The sequence below is a fragment of the Pholis gunnellus genome (genome assembly GCF_910591455.1).
Source record: "Pholis gunnellus genome assembly, chromosome: 1".
In the NCBI taxonomy this organism is placed as follows: Eukaryota; Metazoa; Chordata; class Actinopteri; order Perciformes; family Pholidae; genus Pholis; species Pholis gunnellus.
Genome location: NC_136528.1, coordinates 30,581,713 through 30,603,103, shown reverse-complemented (window position 1 = coordinate 30,603,103; position 21,391 = coordinate 30,581,713). Strand labels below are relative to the sequence as shown.

The 21,391-nt window shown below is 42.2% G+C and overlaps 2 protein-coding genes across 2 annotated transcripts; both read right to left on the bottom strand.

The window, feature by feature from the left end:
• Positions 1–214: 214 nt before the first annotated feature.
• Positions 215–9,765, bottom strand: mtfmt (mitochondrial methionyl-tRNA formyltransferase). The gene is made up of 9 exons (XM_079161314.1): positions 9,373–9,765; positions 8,114–8,311; positions 6,796–6,918; positions 6,410–6,512; positions 6,239–6,314; positions 6,060–6,151; positions 5,905–5,983; positions 3,599–3,672; positions 215–940 (listed from the first exon to the last, which is right to left on the bottom strand). Exons 1-9 carry the CDS (start codon positions 9,549–9,551, stop codon positions 758–760), a joined length of 1,107 nt encoding a protein of 368 aa, XP_079017440.1. The 5' UTR covers positions 9,552–9,765; the 3' UTR covers positions 215–757.
• A 285-nt stretch (positions 9,766–10,050) lies between these two features.
• gpt2 (glutamic pyruvate transaminase (alanine aminotransferase) 2) lies at positions 10,051–21,024 on the bottom strand. Its single transcript, XM_079161303.1, has 11 exons — positions 20,662–21,024; positions 20,100–20,189; positions 19,586–19,694; positions 19,095–19,228; positions 18,545–18,788; positions 15,213–15,292; positions 13,364–13,500; positions 12,471–12,645; positions 11,672–11,827; positions 11,124–11,236; positions 10,051–10,415 (listed from the first exon to the last, which is right to left on the bottom strand). The coding sequence occupies exons 1-11, from the start codon at positions 20,950–20,952 to the stop codon at positions 10,259–10,261; spliced, it is 1,686 nt and encodes a 561-aa protein (XP_079017429.1). The 5' UTR covers positions 20,953–21,024; the 3' UTR covers positions 10,051–10,258.
• Positions 21,025–21,391: the final 367 nt, after the last annotated feature.

Sequence of the window (21,391 nt, the reverse complement as noted above, 5' to 3'; positions counted from 1 at the left end):
AATAAAGTATCCATCTATCTACAGCAAGATACAAACGGGATCCAAGCACCATGAAGGTATTGATATATGCTGGGTAGAGTATTAAAAAAATGAAATCATAAACTATGACTTGCTCTTCATAGCCTTCATATCTGATACGTTCCTCTGTGTACGGGACTGTGTTTAACAGATCAGTCATGTCATTGCAGTTTATTCAGAACATGTATCCATTCATGTGTTACTCTCAACATATAAGAGATCCGTATTTGAAATAAACCAAATCAGATTTATAACATTGTAATAAATATGAACTCAACTGATTGCAATATTAGACCAATTCAAAGTCACTTGCATTATTTGCATAAGATTTTCGATGTCATAGGTTGAAAACTTGCGTCTGTCATTATTAAAGGAGCCAAAGATAAGAAAAATGAACAGCTAGTCTCCCATTCTTTGCAAAATAATCCAGACCGTCCATAAATAAAATGACTTCCTGACTGTCAATCAATTACATTCAAAATGTTTTTGTGTTCGTCAATTTACTAAACTAGACACTCCGGAGGTAATACATGATGTCAGAGTAAATAACAGCATTTCACTTTAGGAGTTGTATAAATGGAAATAATGAGTTGATGGTTGTCCCTTGTATCTGTCAAACAACAGCACATGTATTTATGAACTGTACATGCAGATGTCTTAAAACAGACAAGAGTAACAAATTAACTACAATAAATGACATTAGGTGATGTCATGTCAGTAGAAAACGATTCCCGCTGCATCACAACGTTGAGTTCTCTCTCATCAAATGTGCTTCAGGTCCTCGTCTCTGGCTGACAAACAGTCCTTCAGCCGTCTGATGAGGGGCTCTCTTCTGCAGGGCCTGATGCAGGTAGCCATTGTAGAAGTCAGCCGCTGTCAGCCTTTTCTTCAGGAGCACTGCCTTGAATCCCACCCAGCCATCCTGAAACATGGAACACAGATCAACACCAAGGGTTCTCATTGGCTCCCTTCAGAAGTTGCCGCTCATTTGTCTTGATAAATTCTGAATAATGTACATTTCCATAGCACTCATTCTATCACTAGCAGAGTCATTGCATACTCACTAGTCTGTTACAAACACTTTCTCTTCTTAATACAAACAGTCTGAACCCGGAAAGAAAATTCTGCTTTATTTAACAGCGGTTTAAAAAAGGGCAAAGTAGAGGTGCCCTGGATTTGCTGATGAATGAGGACAGTATTTGTTTTAAATGTAGTTTTACAATTGAGTATAAAGAAAATGAATAAGAGTAAACCAACGAATGCAGGCTGACAATGGAACATAGAAATGTTACAGGTGTGGTTTGGGAGCATGTCGGAACAAGTTGCTCGCTCGCTCAAACATCTTGGAAAACTAACCACAGATCTGTGGATGGAGGCTTCCTCAAATGCATCTGTCTCTTCATGTAATCCCAGACAGACTGGAAGATGTTGAGATCAGGGCTCTGTGGGGGCCATACCATCACTTCCAGGACGTGTTCTTCTTTATGCTGAAGATAGTTACCGACGCTGGCTGTATGTTGTCCTGCTGCAGAATAAATTTGGTGCCAATCACACGCCTCCCTGCTGGTATTGCATGATGGATAAGTGTCTGCCTGTATTTCTCAGCATTGAGGACAACATTGATCCTCACCAAATCTCCAACTCCATTTGCAGAAATGCAGCCCCAAATAAGGCAAGGACCCTGTTGCCTACAGTGAAGCTGCATCACTATTGTTCCCAGTTCCTATGTTTTCGTGCATAGCTGAGTCGCTTGGCCTTGTTTCCATGTCGGAGGTTTGGCTTTTTGGCTGCAACTCTTCCATGAAGACCACTTCTGGCCAGACTTCTCCAGACAGTAGATGGGTGTACCTGGGTCCCACTGGTTTCTGACAGTTCTGAGCTGATGGCACTGCTGGACATCTTCCAGTTTCAAAGGGAAATAAGCTTGATGTGTTTTTAATCTGCTGCACTAAGTTTCCTTGGCCGACCACTGCGTCTACGATCCTCAACGTTGCCCGTTTCTTTGTCTGGGAGAGACCTTGCTGATGCAGTAGAACTACCTTGTGTCTTGTTGCCATGGTGTATGACCTGTGACATGAAAGCGTCTTCCACAACCTCACCTTGGTAGCAGAGTTTGGCTGTTTAAGCCTCCTACACAGCTGTTTGTTTCAGTTACTGACTGTCTTTCAACCTACATGTGGAATTGATGATCATTAGCACCCGTTTGGTATAATTGGTCCTACAACATCCTTGACTTTGTGCAAGTGTACCTGGAAGAATTGATGCCGGTTTGAAGGCAAAGTAAAACCAAACATTGATTTGATTTAGATTTTTATTTTGTTCGCTCACTTTGCATTTTGTAAATTGATAAAAATAAACAATTTAGATTTTTCAAAGCATTTTTCCACACCTGCCTAAAACATTTGCACGGTACTGTATATACGTAAAAACACAGAGCGAGAGTCTTTCTATAATGTTGTCAGACAGAGATGGGCAGTATTTCTATTACTTGTATTTGAAATACGTATTTTAATTACTTGAGTATTTTGTAATTTGTATTTGATAGGGCCGATAAAAAACGTAATTTGTAACAAAATACTTTAAAATACTCAAAAATACTTTCTCCACGAATCAAACAGTTCACGAGTTCAGATCTTCAAGTTCACCGGATTGCCTGTCAAGGTACGTTTCAGTAGGTTTTGTAGCCTTATGTACCAAAGGCCTGGCCAATCAGGGAAGGACACCAATAACCACTGTATGCAGCTTTCCTGCCTAATGTTCAACAACAGTCAGTGTGCTGCTGGTCATTCCCCACATCAAAGTGGTTTTAATGCTATTTAATGTGTAGACTACCACTGAACTGAGGACACTTAATGCCTGCGTTTGTAGCGTCCATTTTAAAACTCAGGAAACTAAAAACTCAATCTTTGTCATGGTATCTGACCTCCTGCACATCACCACAGATAAAGCAGCTGGAAGCAGCTAGTAATCTAAATTCATATGCAGAATCTGTACCAAGCGGGACAAGAATGTGTCTGAAACGATCTGCTTTACGTAGTTCAACGCAGGTCAACAGTCTGTGTGGAGAGCAAAGGAGACGGAATGCAATCTCAGAAGCCACCGGCTATCGTCTGACGAGGACTGAGCTTGTCATCTTGTAGACTGGCTACTTGTGAAACGATCCGGTTGTGCAGTCAGTCAACTCCAACCTCAGTCTCACTTCTCAAGTTACTAATTGTACTGTAAACATTGAGCAGTACAAATTGTTTCGCTTAAAAAAAAATGTATGCACGCACAATAAAGGATTTGTTGTGGAGCAACAAATAAGGGACGACAACGCTGCACACTTCTTTAAAATGGGGTTTTGGCATGACAACTTGAGACACCCTGCTTTAGTACATCTTCAAGGTGTTTGTCAAAAAGCCTTTCCTGTCATTCTATCTGAGTAGACATTCACAGGTTATCACGTCTGGATTCTGCTGCTCAGAACATTTACACATCATGTAAAAACACAAACTCAAATGACTTGATATAACGTCATGCATCATGCGGCGCTGTGGCACAGACATGTGTGGAGGTGTTTAAACTGAGTTGAACAGACCTTACAGCAGACAGCCAGAGTGTTGGACTCCTTCTGATAGCTCAGTGAACCAGGCACCGGGTTCCTCTCGGGATCTGCAAACGTGAGTGATGTGTGACAGCTCAGCGTCTTAGCTCATTACTAGCACACAGTGAATACATACAGGTGCAGGTCAAAGCCACCTGGCCTCATGCTCAGAGGGTTCTGAAAATATTCCCATTCAACTTTCAACCATGAACTCCACAGACACATTGTCTCCTGAGGGCTGTACTGTGCTTTGTTGAGCCTAAAGAGGTTTCATTGTCATGAAGGTAGATTTAACCGGACTCTCAAATGGATCGGCTATGTTGTCATTTTATTATCTTGTCCTTTCTGTTCAGATGACATCTAACACCATGTTGCACCTGAGGCAGTCCTTTTGCCCTGTTAGAGGGTTTTTGGGGTCCAAAGACAGAGGATGTTGTACAGATTGTAAAGCCTTCAGGGGCAAATTTGTAATATTGGGCTGTAGAAATAAAATTGGATTGAATGGGATCGAACAGGTCGTTGTGGAACCTTATGCTGCACATCCAACGTGGTGTGAAGTTTAGGATTGAAATCCGCTAGAAAAGGCGCCGTACACTAGTCAGCTCCTTTGGAGACAGCGGCCCCATTCTTGCTAAATCCGGTGGACCTCGATGACAGAGCGGTAAGAGGCTCTCTTCAGTGGGGGATAGATCCATAGATCCATTCGTTTTTAATGACGATATCCTGTTTGAGCAGCGGAACAGATTCTCAGCTGAGGGAATGCGTTGTAATCAAACTTGTTGAGCTGTATGTTCCATTAGAAAACAAAACATCAACAGATTATATTTATTTGCAACGTTGTTCTTGCTTTCACTGAACTACTGAATATGTACATAGTGTTCTCTGGCCATCTGCCCATACGGGCTCCAAAAGAAGCCTTCAATAACACCTCTGTCGTTATTTGACAATATGTAACAATACATTAAGGTCCTTGAAAAATCACATGATGGAAATGCTACTTCCAGGGAGTACAACGTTGACGACTGCTAACATCCTTAAACTATGCACTTTCTGCACCCAGAGATAGTACATATTGAAGAGCAGCGTCATTGACCCATTTGGCCACAAGAGGGAGTTTACCTTGAAGTGAGCGCTTCTGTCAGCAGTAAACTAATGCAGGAAACATACTTGTTTTATTTATCACCACAGGTAGAGAGATGTTTTCCTCTGTTTCTTTTTGAAAATATATTTTTCTGAATTTATAAATCCATTGTGCAATGAAATTTGTTAGCATAGCCGTTCATTCACCCCGGTTTGGTCTGCTGGTGTAGTTGCCATGGCAACAAGTGCCAACTGATGTTAGCCTAGCTTAGTTTAATAAAAACGAGTAGCCATACTATTACAATTCGGCATTTTTTTACTAAACCAATTACAACTACCAACTACCAGTCATACATTCAAGGACCTTAATGTATTGTTACATATTGTCAAATAACGACAAATAATGGCTAAACTGCCGCGGCTCCTCTCACACACACGGCAGCTGAGCTAGCAGCAGGAAGTGCCTCTACTAGCTGCCTCGGCCTTCTTTGTTATGCTGTCACTCACGATGACACGCCCCTCTCAGTTGATACCACGCCCCCCACGCTAGATCAGGGTCAAAAGTCTGAACTGAAAAAAAGATCTGAAAGTGAAAAAAAGATTTGAAACCGAAAAAAAAAGATTTGAATCTGAAAAAAAAGATTTGAATCTGAAAACATAAGAACTCAAATATGTGAAAGTGAAAAACGAAAAAAAAAAAATGTATTCAAAATAATTCTAGAACTGAATCAAAATTATATTCAACCCAAAACAAAATTTCATTCACTTATTTTTATTTTTAATACATTGCTGTATTTTTCAATGTTCAAGACCACAACTTGAACTTTCAGGTTCAGATCTTTTTTTCAAATGAACAAAACTTTTGACCTGGATTTAGCTCCATATGTTAACACCCTCTTATATGGGAACACAGAGCCTGAAGAAGAAACCCAGAGTTAGACTTCGTCAAGCCAGATAAAGCAAAGACAGCCTTTCTCTGTCAAAATTACAGGTTGTTATTTTGCTGACTCACTACAATGTGGTTTGATTAACAGGAACACACACGCAGACAGTGGACCGAAGTCTAGCAGATTGAAGATGCACAGAGACAGGATTGAGGCTTATTTCACTTTCTGAAAGCAGAATGACTTTTACATTCACAGACACATAAACTAGATATTTGGTGTATGTTTACTGGAAAGACATTCATGGCACAATAAATCAAACTTTGACAAACTTACCTAACAATGAAATGTGACATTTTCCTACAAAGTCCAGAAGTTTTATTGTCCTGCCCATCCATGTGGTCCTCAATGGTATCTGTTGGCAGAGAGAAGGATCATCACAGTGATATCCAACAGGGTCTCCATGGCTCAAAGTGAACAGTCCTCATTACCCGGCATCCGATGGCACGATACAGACGATCAATCTGCTCACAGGTCTGCTCCTCCCACACCACCCAGCTCATGGATGTGGTGATTTTGGGGGCTATTGAATGAAATGAAGGTGTAAGACAGAAGAACTCTTCTTTAAACGATAAGCTCGACTGTATCCGTGTACTGAAGACTTACTTACCAAATGTCGCACCCGTCTGTCTTTGCTCCCTTTTATGTGCCAATCTCTCAGACAGTGTCTTGAACGTATCAATGAGCTGCAAACAAGAACACAAATGAAACAAACAAAGAAACAACGTTAGCATCCTGTCAGTCAGAGGATCAGTTAACCAGGCGTGTTCCAACAACTCACCAGATGTGCTCCCTTAGCGGCGAGGGCAGCTCCCAGCTCATCAGCAGTACAGTTCTCAGGGACCTGATGGAGCTCCTGGTTCAGAATGGGGCCCACATCAAACCTGGGGTGTGAAGACATTAGCGCCTTTAACACAGAGACGACAATACTGTCACGATAAAAGATCTGCCGTTAAGCGGTTTGCCTTTTCACACCAAACCAAAGAGCTGTGGCACAATGGCTTCCCAGTGTGTGATTTCAGCACGACGTGCAACACAACCGTGCTCGGCTCTGCGACTACACAGTGACCCTTTGTTCACAAGGAACGAGTCAGAATTACGGTCCTGTGTGAAAAGGGCTACTCTTAATCTGATCACCGGAGGAACACAGGGGTTTCCTTTGTTTACCTGTGAGGGCGGATCTGGATGATGGTGACCCCGGTCACGCTGTCACCGTGCATGATGGTGTGGAAGATGGGTGCTGGACCTCTCCACCTCGGCAGCAGGCTGGGGTGAACATTCAAAATCCCACTGCAATGAAAGAGTGTGTACACACACACACACACACATACACACAGTTATTATACAGCTCACCCTGTTATTAATGCATATACATTGAATATTGTTACTCTGCCAGTTTGAAAAAAAAGTCTGTTTGACGACGCTTCACAGCTCCGGTCGTATTCATCCATCACACGATGCAGAAGAGACCTGCACTCTAGTGAGGTCACCTCTCCAGTTTTGGGATGCCTTTGGATAATAATGTTATTAAATCTATATATTTATACAGCTTAGGTTTGTCTTCAACAAGGGTGCAGAGCAGCTCTCTATGTGACCGGTGTCACACGTGGTGATCGCTGACAGTGACTAACATGGTCCTCTCGGCCGTCTTCCTCCCAGCCAACGTACAGCGTCTAGGAAAACAAGCGGCAGATTGGTCCATCACTCTGAAGGGCGGGACTGTTAGCGATCCAGCTGGCCAGCTAGCTAGCATCACTCGCCACAGTGAAGCAGCCGAGTACTCTCCATAAGGGAACTTGGCTTAAAGCGATCACCGTAAGCACTGTTGAAATGTATGAATCTCACTGAATGGGAAATAAAGTAGTTGACGAGGAAATGTACCAATGTTGGATCTACACGTAGAAAGCAGACTTTTCACATAATATTGCAGATGAGAAGCAATCATCCTACAGTCATTGAGGAAGAACGCTGCAGCTGAACTGCTCGTTAATGCTCGATGATGAGCACTGATGGATCAATGTTCGTCCCACTGAGAGCTAAACAGAAGTAACGAGATAAGAACAAGAAGACTGTTATGAATGTTCATCTTCTATCCACTGTGAATCCATCACATCGTCATCAGTTTATTGGCCCGAACGGTGGGAAATAAATGTAACACCTAATACCTACTTATTGGCCTTAACTGTTGGATCAAGAGCTCAGGGTCGATGCTGTTATCGTCAGTAACAAGCTCCTCTTTGTACAAGAAGTAGTGACATTATTATTTGGAAAAGAAAAAGAATTGTTAAAGTGTTTAGATAAATCTGTAAATAATAGAATGATTTAAATAATAATGCTCCTAAATGAGATGAAATTCCATCGCGGTCGGACCTATTCTTAGAGATGTAGCCACACGCAGACCTCTCCGTTACGTTGGGGAGTGAAATGAGAGAAACCAAGATGAAAACATTATTGCAGTTCTTAGTTTAAAGCTTGAAATGCTCACTATGGAAACTTGTTGATCAGTCTCTCATGGAGTAAACAGCCAAAGGAGACCACCACCCCAACGTCAAAGCGTCCATCCACATCGTGGGGGGGCCAGCTGTGGACTGCTAGTTGGTTCTGTTGAGCAAACCTCTTCACTGGGACGTCCCCAGACAGAGTGACAACTTCAAGGGACTCCACTATCCCTTCAACGGAGCTCCTAGAAAACAGAACATGGAGGTCAGCTATCATGCACTCACTTCCCTTATTCCAAGATGATGAAGCCCAACAAGTTATATTCCAGCCTTCTGGGACCGGACTGAACTAGACTTGAAATGAAGCCTGGAGCGTTCTAACCCCTTTAGTCTATGGTCCTCCAGCGTCCACCTTCTCCTCTCATCTCTCTCTGTCCTGTGTCAGCACTTACTGAAAAGAGGTAGATTTACTCATTTCTCAAAAAAAAGGATTATAAAACATTCAGTCCATATTATTTGAGGTTTAGCGTTTCAAGAACTACAGTTTCACCGCAGTCAACCAAACGACTTAATATTGAGTAAACATGTGATTCATGGTGTCGTTAGAGTTCTGCTGTACCGTCCCTCTGGTACAGGTACTGACAGAAAGTACATTACATTTCACAAATATCAAATTCTTCTCGGGTAAAACGTGACAGTATTAGGATAAGGATTAAACGAGTATTCGGCCTAAAGTTAATTATAATGCTATGGGATGTATCCTTTTAATATGTCGTTTTTGAGAAACCTCAGAATATATATTTGGAGAGATGTTTCCACAGCACTAGAAAACGCCCTGGATGTCTCCCGCTGTGACTAACCCTAACCCCAGTAAAACCTTCAGATGTCTTCAGAACATACGAGTTTATTTTAGACTTATTAGATAAGGTTGAAACAAACTGTTCAGCAGTGGCCATTGCAGACACACCTGTTGAACATCTGCATCCCAAGACCAGTATCAGCCAACAGATCATCTTTTTACTTTTAATATCATTACTTTATCAGCTATACTTTTAACTGTCAAAGTAACTAAACACAACAAGTAGTGTAGTGGACTGGTGGTATGGAAGCTACTGTGACCTCTTCTTTTTTATCAACAATGTTCGTTGTAGAATGATGATGCAGCTCAATGTGTCGCTTTGTCTTACGTACAACTATGTTTGAATATACAATACATTCATACATAATAGACATGCAACGTGATTGTTGTATGACATCGGTAACACAGGAGAAGGTGTGTAGTACACTTCTCGTGGAGAGCACGCACCTGCTGGATGTGAGGAGTTTTAGAGATTCCACGGCAAACTGATCGGAGCCGAAGAACAGGAGCCTCCACGGGGGTCTGGATGACGACCCCAGCCTGCAGGGCGCCGCCTGCGGACAGCAGCGCTGCAGGTGGCGGAGGACTCGGAGAAAAGCTCCTGCGGTCCTGCCGTTCGTCCACATCGTAACACAGCTGTGGCGTCAGCTCACAACACCAGGTCCGTGTCAGTGGAGACATTGGGAAGGTTTCTGTGACCGTAATCGATTTGCCCTAAATGTATCGACACTGGACGCCGCCATGTTTGTCATTCCACATCCGCCCTCGTCTTCTTCTTCTACTTCTCTAGGTTTAAATGGCGGATCGCAAACAGCTTGAAGGTTCATATCGCCCACTACTGTGCAGGAGTGTGTAACGTTCCATCATTTCACCCAATTACTTATATCCTCTACCACCAAATACGGGAAAGCTTTGGTCATGATTGTAATTTGATATCCAAAAAGTTAAAACATGTATATTATCTTATTGCATTACTAGGAATAATCAGGCTAGAATTAAATGATGATCATTTGAAAGTGACAATGAAAAACAGATCACTCTTAATTAAATGAAAATGCTCAAACTAAAAGATGAAATTGTAAACAAAAATGGATATAAGAGAAGGGAAACATCGAATCCAATTAAATGTATTTGTATAGCACATAAGTTAATAAGTCACTATACAGTGTGTTCATTTAGTCAGGGCTTCGAGGAGAGGGCCACTGGTCTAGACGGGTTCAAAACAATCTGAGCAGAAGGCACAATATTTCTGTAACAAGTTCTGAAAAACAAGTAAACTCAATTTTAACAATTGTTCGCAATATTAACATTACACAAGCTATCAATAGAAGCATCAGTCTGGTTGCTCTGACGGTTCTCTGTGGTGGTCTTGGGTGGTTCTGGGGATCTGAGGTTCCTGTTGTGAATACTCTTCAAGGAATCTGAGGTGGAATTCCTTCAGCTGCCCTAAGAGGAGTTCGAGCTTTTCTGGGCTCGGCAGGATGGTCATTCTAAGAAACAGAAACACATACACACTGTAAAAGCAAATACACAGTATGTCTAAATCTGCCATGGTTTTATTTTTGACTTTGTGGACACACTACACCATTTCAGCCCTGCTTTTCTGCTCGTTGACAGTTTTTGGAGCTCCCTGACCAGAGTCAAATCTGCGTTGGCGCGGTGCTAGCAACAGTGAAAACCAAATACCTACCTAAAGAACAAAAAGCCAAACTACCAACGCATTCTTATTCAGAAGGGAAAAATAGTTGTAACCCTGCTAGCTTAGCCGACCAGACACCGTTTAATGTAATCTAACCTTGCAAGTACTCATTACATCACCAGGCTTATGGCACCACCTAATTAAAATGCTGAGTCATTTTGTCCCCAGGGTAGCGCAGAGTAAAGGCCATTCAAATGACATGGGTTCATTCCTCTGGTAGCCTGATTGTGCTAAAAACAATTCATGACAACCTGCATATTGAATGTGGGACTGAGCATCACACTTCACATTCAGCGAACCAGAAGGTACCTGAAGCAGAATAAAAAAGAAACCCACTGATAGAAAAGTATGAAAGAAATGATAACTTATTTATCAGATCACAGCCAGGTTTCAAGATAAATTGGTTGTTTGACTCTAAATATTATCATCTCAAATCTTTAAAAAAATATCAAGTTAACATTATGTTGATGAATACAATTCAAAAGTGTTCACGTCTAACCTGAAGTGAAAGGTTCCCTCCCTCTGACCAAATCCACTTCCTGGAACCACACAGATGCCAGTTTCCTCCAGCAGTTTGAGACAGTACAGCATGTCAGGAGCCACAGACAGGGACTGCAAATAAAAGAAACCCACCGTGACTTCCCTCCCTGAATGTGGCCACGGTTCTATTCAGCTGCTTTCCATCTGTCCACAGACTGGAGACGTATTCAGGGACATTCAGTGCATGCTGGGATAGACTCTCAGCATTTAATAAGTGTTTGTATGACATAAAGAGATTGGATTTTTGACAAGCTGGCAAAGACATGGACACCATGTCATCTCTCACCTGTGTAAACAGGCCACACGGGGTCTTTTCAACACATACCTGAATTAATAAAACTGAATATTCTATTCTATCCAGCTGACATACAGTGGTGTGGATAGTTTTGTATTTTTCTGGCACATTTTTATATTTCTGGAACATTGTATTTCTGCTCATAAGTGTGTGACCTGACCACCTGTCTGTACAGGACAATCCCTCATTAGAGAATGCATGAAGCAACAGACCTGGGCTTCCTGAATTGCTCGTGGTGGGATGAAGATCTGAGGGAAGGCATACATGGCTCCTTGGACTGGGTTGCATTTGATCCCAGGCACTGAGTTTAGGATTCGCTCTGTAAGCATGGCCTTGTGAGCCAGGACATCGAGGACTGAGCTCTTCTCCTGGACACCAACAGAACACATAATACACAAGGTAAAGAAATGGATTTAAGAGACCAAACTTTTTTAGTCCCCGTCAGAGGGAGACCTGACCACACTTAAGGCAAAATGATTGAAAAGGATACGCCAATACCCACGTCTTGTTGTGTAGCAGTGTTTCTGTCCCCAAACAGTTGCTAATGTCAGAGATAAGTACATTGCATTTCCCATGGCTACAGTACTTGATGAAAAAAAAAACACCTGGTGTTTTGCCATTGGAATGGAATAACACAAGCCTCATTTTTTACACTTGTACTGGACTCAGCCTGGAACAAGTTCTTCATTTACGTACACAGAGAACTAAAAGTAGTCAGGGATTCATGCAGAAAAGGAGAAAATCGTATACGGAGCAAAACATGCAATCCAATTTCAGTTGGACTCAATTCTTTTTAGGCCTAAGCAAGTAAAACTATACAGACTGAAAAATAAACTAAATCTTGAATAACAGAATGCTGATCTTTACCGTTTTAATATTATACTTTATATTTGATCTCTTATCTCTTTTACAATGGTGCAAAAGTGAGTCGCAGCGCTAGTTCCTCAGAAATGCCAATGCTGTGAAGGCAACGTCACACTTTATGGATTTAGGAAAACCAAACACACACACCTTAATAAACTGAGCATACGAGGGCTCATGCACTTTGGGGGGATTAACAATGACGTCCATTGCTGCCTGTCCAGGGACAGGGGGGCACAGGCGAACAGAAAGTAGTTTGACCAGCTGGGCCTCCACCTGTGGATCCATGTTCAACACCTCCATATAGCCCCCACGGAAACCACACCTGAGGGGGAGCATGTGGAGAAAGAAAATAGGTAGAGCACAGATAGTATGAAACGTCCAGAAAAAGGCACTCCACACCAGGGGGGTAAAGACACATGTATTCATTCAGAACCAATTAGGTCCTTCAGTTTGGTACACACTACGAACCAAACCATTCACCCTGAGGTAAAGTTACCTGATGGATTGACAGATGGAAACCTGCTGGAGGAGGAGATTCAGACTGGACTGTCCACTGATTGCCTGGCAACCTCATGGTAATGACAAGACTCATGGAAGTCATTGCGCACGACTCCGTGCTAAGCTAACTAGCTGCTGGTTGTAACTTCATATCTCCATAGAGTGGTGTCAATCTGAGCATCTCACACAACAAGGGCAATTTTATGAATTCAGAACTGAATGAAAATGTTTCTATTTATCTGCATTTGAGAACATGGAGTCTTTTTGGATAATGATGGAGCCGTGTCGGCTGTATTAGCACATCAGATCCCCTCTTGCTGCTCAGCATCACCTCGGAAATATTATGTTTATTATGTAAATATATGTTCATATCTAATTCTCTGTTCAGTTGATATAAATGAAGACCTCATACAATATTTTAAGAATTTACTGTATAAAAGAAGCAAATAGTAAAAGCACATTTAAATGCTCATGCTCTTCCTGTGCAAGCACCCAGTAACGAGATAAGAAATCAGTGTGTGTTCAGTGCAATGGACACTCACTCTCCAGTGTAGCCCTTGGAGGTGGAGTGGAAGGAGGCCAGTTCCACATTGTTAAAATACTCAGGGCCCATCTCATAGAGGACCTTCTTAAAGGAGTGGAACTGACAGTCTGACGAGTACACGTTGTCCTGGTAAACCTGTAAAAACACAGCCAGACTGACAACTATGGCGCCACAAGAAAAAACCCGTCACTGACTCATTGGGAGTAGGCCCTTTCCACGGCAGCCATTCTGACATGTCATCGTAAGGTAAACACAGATATAATTGATCAAATTAATTTAGTGAGTCACAGTCATTCCAGTGAGCCAGCCGGCACAATACCTGGGCCCTGGGCCACCTAAATGGAACAGGGCCATAAGTAATGTCACCGTGTTCACCTTGTAATGACATGTTATAGACAGAATATGCTAATGAGAATACAATTAAACACATCTCTGCTTCCAATCTGGATATATAACGTTTTTCTCAATATTAACAACTGTACTCTCGACATTATCAGGTTTTCTCTTAAAGTATTTGATTTATTCCCAACACCTCAGAGTGACCACAGAAGTCTCCATAGTGCATGTGACGTTTCCAGAGGGTGCAATGTAAACAAGCATGAGAGCAGGTTGAATGAACTCTGGGGGAGATGCTTCTATTCTAATCCAGTGCCCCTCTAAAAAAGTAGATAATAAAACAAAGGAGGTTAGCTTCATGGTATAACCCCCAAACCTGAGTCCTAGAACTTATAGGGAGGCCCTCCGTAATGCCAGAGCTGCCTATTACTCGTCATTAATAGAGGAAATGAAAAACAACCCCAGGTTGTAGCCATGCTGACAGAGAGTCACAGCTCTATGAGCCGTGTGTTCCTATAGACCTCAGTAGTAGTGACTTTATGAGCTTCTTTAATGATAAAATTCAAATTATTAGAGACCAAACTAACCACCGTCTGCCCTCAACCAGTACCCATTCATCTTCAAACACAGGAACCTTACAGCTGTGAACCGGATTTATATTTAGATGGCTTTTCTCCCATTGACCTTCACCAACCATCTTCAAGGACTTTCATAATGCAGTAGGTCAGGTGTAAGAAGTAACATCCATCAAATACGCCGTCGACACAGACATCATGGACAACACCAACTCTGAGGAGCAGTTCCAAGCCGGATGGACCCATTCTCAGAGTGGTGTAGAAGGAACTTCACCCCAACGCCTCCAAGACCAAGGAGCTGGTCACTGCTATCCGCCATGGACGGTTCACCATCCCTTCACTGGAGGTCAATGTGCTAGCTCCCTACAGGCGCTTCATTGAATCCAGTAGCACTATGAAGGCACACGCGCGGATCTCATTTGCGCTCTCCGATTTTGACAGTGATTTGCTTTCATATTTCACCTTCAACACAACAGATCAGGCCACAGATGCAGGTCCCTCCTCGTCCAGCTCTACGCCTACTTCCATCAGACTCATTGCTGCCCGAGAGAGCTTGGTACTTGATCCTATTTATTATTTAGTTATAGACATTTTTAAGGACACTTAATCCCACTGGTGGACATCTTAAACTAATCTAAGCTGCACGATGTCTACTCTGTTTTCATTTTGATGACGAAGTTACTAATAATAAATAAAAGTTATTTTGATTTGATTGATGACATTCTATGAGTTGTAGAACCCAGTGTTTTTTGGTCTCGACTCATACCAGGGACTACAAGTTGGGATCTCTCTTTCTCTGCTGATTTGACTTTGAGAAAAAAAAAGAAAGAAAACAGAAATCTGCCCCTGAAAGTGCAAAGTCTAAATGGTTTAACATGAAGATGAAGGGAAAATAACTCCAGATGTAAAATGGTATTTGCAGGCATTGGAAGTTACCTCATCAGCCATGACAAACAGATTCTCCTCATAGGCGAAGTGGAGCACCTCCTCTATACACTTCTTACTCTGCACTTGACCTGGAGAACAGAATTTGTGAGACAGAGAACTATTAACACTGGAAGTAAATACCAATCTGGTGTCAGGGCTAAAGCAACACATATGGGTCCATATGCATGGTAGTCAAAAATATCTAAACAGACAATGTAAATGTCTTCCCAGTAAATAGACAGAAAAATAAATGCATACATATTCCAGCCCTCAACATAGTCTGAAAGAGAACCTGATGCAGTGAAATAAGAAACCACTGGGAAAGAAGACAGCTAGCTACTACCAGCTGCAGGGAAAGTGATGCGTGTGCATGTGTGGGGTGAGTACTGTGAAAGAAATGACTAGAGATTGAGAAAAAGGTTTGCAAACTCCTGTCATGCCTTAAATATGTATAAATTCAGAAACGTCACAAAAACTTTAAATATTCTACAATGAGCAGGGAAATTAGAAACAAGCCAAAAGAAGTTACAGTGGGTACCATCCTATTCCTCTATTCAGAAGGATCTAATGATACTGTTACAGCACTATGGTCCTTTACAACCTCCATGTATCTGTCCTATAGTATGAAGCCGGTCATATGGGAATATTTATCAATATTATATGGAAACTAGAAAATTTCGCAGGAAATTTTGACAGTGTGGCTTCTACTGCCCGAAGACGTCGCAATATATAACTACACAGGCCGATGTTACCGGTAGTATCGTTGAGGTTCGATTGAGATATCGCTTCTCTCTTTTCTGCATTTTAGATCCATACTCTTGGATTTAATCTTGTATAACGGTTTCAATTTCCTGTACAAATGAAGAAAATTACACCGCCGAACTGCATGCTGGGTACAGCTCACTCGCCTGCTAGCAAAACAGTCTGCTAACAGCTGGGAGAGGCTCTGTCGCTCCAGTAAAGTTTTTCACATGATCTGCTCTTCAACTCATCCTTCCTCTCACGTATTCATATCGGAGCAATAGGAGCTACGGTTATGGGGGGTTTGAGGACTTGTTTGAGAGGTGTTTCCCTGCTTTTTCTCCGTGAACATGCTGCAGGCGGACAGGTGATTCTGATTGAGCTAATTAGTGAACGGAGACTCACAGACACACATTGCCTAGATATATGTGATGCAGCTCAGCCAATCAAATATGGGTATTCTGACAAGTTTCCTGATTGTGAGATGTACACACACCATGACACAAGTGGGCGAGACGAGGAAAGACTTGGCAGAGCAGGACATTGGGTAGGTACACTGTAAATGTTAAAACATTGATCAATCTCCGAATGAGAAAAATTGCCAGAGAGATCAGTCGTGAACTAGGAATGGTTAGACTTGTATAGGCAAATTTCTCCCACGGATAGGTGTTTGTGAGTGAGCTAATTGGTGAAAACACATCACTTAGATCACCTCTCAAACAAATCCTCAAAACCCCCATAACCGTAGCTCCTATTGCTCCAATATTAATACATGAGAGGAAGGATGAGTTGAACAACAGATCCAGTGAAAATTGTGTCTGTAGTGAAAAAATGTGGCTAAACTGGCGATGTAGAAATGGGATACCGTGTTCTGTGGAAGATGTTTTTGCAGCAAGATTTAACATTGGTCTCTATGGAGCAACGACAACGACAAGATTAGCTACTGTAAAATCTAAAAAATATATATGAAGAGTGAAAATTGTGGAGACAAATATTTTTTTTGCTCTTCACTCTAGCGGTGACATCACGAACTCTAAGCTGCGCAATACACACCCATTATAAAGGCAGAAAAGGTCTGAAAAAATCATAAAAGTTAAAATGGGACAGTTCAAAAAGTTAAAAAGATATCAAAAAGCTGAATTATGAGGCAATAGATCAGGGTTTTCCCAACATTTTAAAGTTGAAATGGTGTCTGTAGCTGAAAGTATGAGGAAGTAGAAGGATTTGAAAGTTGAAGAAGTTTAAGAGGATTTGAAAATATTCTCCATAGACATCCCATTCAAAAGAAAGTTGCAAAAAGCTTAATAATTCAAAACGTTTAAAGATTAGAAATATAAAAAGACATAGCATAAATGTCCTTAAATAGCTGAACATTTTGATAGTTGAACAGTTTCTGTAGCTTAAAAAATGAAGAAGAAGAGTTTCAACGAAAAAGTACGGAAGAAATATAAGAAGAAGACTAGAAAATGCATTTCCTGCTGAAAATGCGTTGGAATGCTGAAAGCTGAAATGAATTGCAAAAACATTGCTGAAAATAGATATCCAATTAAAAAAAAAACGCAAAAAGCTTAATAATTCAAAAAGTTTAAAGATTACAAATTGCTGAAAATACAGAAACGGGAGACTACCTGTCTGAAAAATGTTGTAGCCCGAAAGCATTTTAACTGCTGAAAATATATAAATAACTGATAGTTCAATGGTTTCTGTAGCTTAAAAAAAAAATGAAGAAGAAGAAGAGTTTCAACGAAAAAGTACGGAAGAAATATAAGAAGAAGATTAAAGATTTGAAGAATAGTTGGAATGCTTAAACAGCAGTTTTACTGCCTTTGTGCCACAAAGCCACACTGAATAAATCGTGGTTTGACATAAAACTCCAAGTAAACAACATGGAAACAGTAAACATGGCCAAAACACAGACCACCAGAGTATGTCTTTAGGAAATGCAAATGTTGTGGCTAAAGAGTAGGAGAAAACATTCAGTTGCATCATTACCCGTCCATCTTGGTTGTAATGGTAGATGGACTGTACTTGTATCGCACCTGTCTAGTCTTCTGACCACTCAAAGAGCTTCAACACTACATGTCATCATTCACCCATTCACACCAATTCATACACTGATGACAGGGGCTACCATGCATTCATACACATTCACACACCGCAGAAGCACAGCCTACGGGAGCAATTTGGGGTTAAGTGTCTTGCCCAAGGACACATTGGACTAGAGGAGTAGGGGATCAAACTGCCGATCTGATTGAGGGCCGACCCGGTCTACCTTCTGAGCCACAGTCGCCCCTCTGTCGCATCCTCTCACACACACCCTAACCACACCCCTAGCAGCCAGTAGCTCCTTACAGGACCCTGATTGGTCCGTGCCCCGGGTTACCGGACACAAATGCATTAACTGAAGCCTGAGAAGATGAATTTTGGTGTGATATGTGATCCCTCTTTTTTCTTGTGATCTTGATCTAATAGAAAAATCTCAAGAACAACATCTCTTTTTAGAAACACACTCATCTTTCCTGTCTTATCCCTCATAAAAAGTTGGAATAGATAAAGTGGGACTAAGTTGCTCACTGTCTGAACAAATCCTAATGTCCTACCAGTGGGGTTTCCAGGGTTGATGATACAGAGGACTCTGGGCTGGCACTGCTGTTTAGCCGTCAGGTAAGCTCGCTGCAGTTCCTCAATATCCAATGCCCAGCAATTGTCCTCATCCAGGTAGTAGTTGATGTGCACCGCCTCTAACTCCGATATGGCTGCAGAGTACAGCGGGTACTGAGGGATGGGGATCATCACGCCCGTCCTGGAGGTGCCCCGACCCGATACTATCAGCTTCAGGATGCTCTAGGAAACAGATTTATGCGATTCATTTGTTTGCAGAAGCTGCTCACCACTATCAGACTTACACACTGCTCAGAAGTACCCGTGCACACCTTGCCAGTGGCATTGATGTTTGATTTTGTAAAATGACAAAATGTGAAAAATATCCGAGAGGAGCTTTTCACGACTTCACTGTGTGTCACAGAACAGCCGCCTTAAAGAAGCATGTAAGAGCTGAAAGTCTCCTGAAGGCAACAGGTGTAATCACTTTGAAGTCAGAATGCTTTCCCTGCCTCCTCCCTCCCATCAACCCAAAAGTGCTGTTCGTACCATGATGCCATCGCTGGCCCCTGTGGTGAGGTAGATGCTGTTCCAATCAGAAGGTACACCCTGGTCTCTATGTGTGATGTAGTCAGCAATATCTCGACGGATACACTCCACCCCCTGGCTGGCACTGTACGAGCCTGAATAGGAAATACACACCATACAGTGTACACCTAATGGTTTTAACATGCAATGATAGTACAAATATACATCTTTGTATACCAATTTAGATATAATAACACTGCAGTACTACAGTTCTGAATATATGTGTGTATATATATATATAAAATACATATATACATATATCATTTGTGAGGGAGGAAACTCTTTTGTGACGTCTACAATCCTGAGTGTTTTGCAGTCCAATTCCTCATATCTGTTTGAGTAGTAAAATAATCTGATCACAGCATGTTAAATATGCCTGTGACTCTTGTTATTATGTCAACTGCCACTCCTCACTCTCACACACACACACACACACACACACACACACACACCTAGGCTCTGTCCACCACAGTCCTGGAGAATGCGCTGGGCTCGTTGCTTGGCATCATCGGGGAAAGCCGGACTCTCCAGCAGTTCTGGGTAACAGCACAGAGCCACCACCTGCAGAGAGGCACAATGACATTCAAACACACCAACGGCCAGAAGAGACGAGAGAGGCAAATATCAAAATGTGTGCTTGGAGTCGACTAAACCAGTCAATATTTAAAGAAGAGAGCCACAACAATTCTCATAGAGAAAATTGAATATGAATTTGATTTGAATGCAGACAATGAGCTTAAACCTTTCCTTCTGACGCGTATTATGTCTCCGTAGTAGGTGAACAGAGAAATGAGCTCAGCTAGAGGTGCAGCTTATATATACACACACACACACACACACACTTTATTAGGTACACCTTGCTGGTAGCAGTTGAACATAATGAGGTGCTGTAAACAGTCCTCACAGATTGTGCTCCATATTGACATAATAACATCAAAAGCTGCTGCAGATTAGTTGGCTGCACACCTGACGGAGGAAGGTGATTGGCTGCTGGCCCATAGCATGGGCGTCACCAATGTTGGCTTTGATGACTTCAGTGAAAGACTGTTTCTCTCCCTGGAGAGAGAAGACAAAAAAGATCATCTCAATACAAGCTGAATAAAAAAGTTAAAAAACACCACTGTCATCATGAATCATGACAGTGCATCTTAACATCGGATGGGTCCATTTCTGAACTTGGTGACCCGGTAACAGAAGTCGGTAGTTGGTACCCAGCCAGCACAGCGAGCCATACCTTCGGAGGATGACGCAACCTTTAGCTCCGATGTCATTTAAAGAAGCTGCGTGATCGTACACGTACACGCACACACACAAACACACACACACACACACACACACACACACACACACACACACACACACACACACACACACACACACACACGTGAAGTTTAAATTTGGAAGCCTCTTCGTACGTGTAGTAAAGTAACTACTTGTAATAACGTACGCGTTATTCCCGTTCTCTCCCTCCATCATTGAACACACGGTCTCCCGGTGCGGAAGCTGCACCGGTCGGTTAGCCGCTCACCTGCAGCAGCCCCCTCTCGATGTCTCCCGCCTTCGTAACGATGGGTCCTCTCACGGCGTACTCCACCGCTTTCACCTGCGGGTTTAAGGTCGCCATGGTCAGGGTCTTCTCTCTCGTTCGGACAGGATCTCCTGTCTTTACAGAAGCCTCCGCCGTGCTGAACCGCTTCGACACGGATCGCTCCGGGGGCCCTTGCGTAAACCGAGCATGCTGCCATATAGAGGAAGAAAGCGACGTGGTCCGATGGGGAACCGGCGGACACCGATGCATTAAGTGTTTAAGAAGATGCATGTCTCCTCCGGATCGGCTCGATGGTTCTTCAAGTCACCGGTTAATATTTACAGTACACCGGCGGTGCCGACGTTACAGTGAGTGACGCACAGACACGTATGACGCGTTTTCCGCTGACTCACGCTCGCGCCTCTTGAGGCTGTCTCAGGTCAACTCCCAACCTTCGCTCTTACTATTTCAACGTTCGACCGTAGACTGTGTAGAATTCGACCTACATTTGTTTTTCTTCAATAAAGCTTTAATGATCAAGACTCACCATATAACAATAGTGTTCAACAAAACACAAAGAAATAAATAGATTTGAAACCGAAAAAAAAAAGATTTGATACCGAAAAAAAAAAGATTTGAATCTGAAAACATAAGAACTCAATTATGTGAAAGTGAAAAACGAAAAAAAAAAATGTATTCAAAATAATTCCAGAACTGAATCAAAATGATA

What these genes read in the sequence shown, in the direction of transcription:
- gpt2 (XM_079161303.1), bottom strand. Translation starts at nt 20,952, where the DNA reads ATGCATCTTCTTAAACACTTAATGCATCGGTGTCCGCCGGTTCCCCAT. An exon ending in TCCAAGGGCTACACTGGAGA is followed by an intron (nt 12,646 to 13,363) that starts GTGAGTGTCCAT and finishes GCTCCCCCTCAG; the next exon opens with GTGTGGTTTCCGTGGGGGCT. An exon ending in GAGCAATTCAGGAAGCCCAG is followed by an intron (nt 11,237 to 11,671) that starts GTCTGTTGCTTC and finishes TTTTATTTGCAG; the next exon opens with TCCCTGTCTGTGGCTCCTGA.
- mtfmt (XM_079161314.1), bottom strand. Translation starts at nt 9,551, where the DNA reads ATGTGGACGAACGGCAGGACCGCAGGAGCTTTTCTCCGAGTCCTCCGC. An exon ending in CCGCTAAGGGAGCACATCTG is followed by an intron (nt 6,315 to 6,409) that starts GTGAGTTGTTGG and finishes TCTTGTTTGCAG; the next exon opens with CTCATTGATACGTTCAAGAC. An exon ending in ATGTCACATTTCATTGTTAG is followed by an intron (nt 3,673 to 5,904) that starts GTAAGTTTGTCA and finishes TCACGTTTGCAG; the next exon opens with ATCCCGAGAGGAACCCGGTG.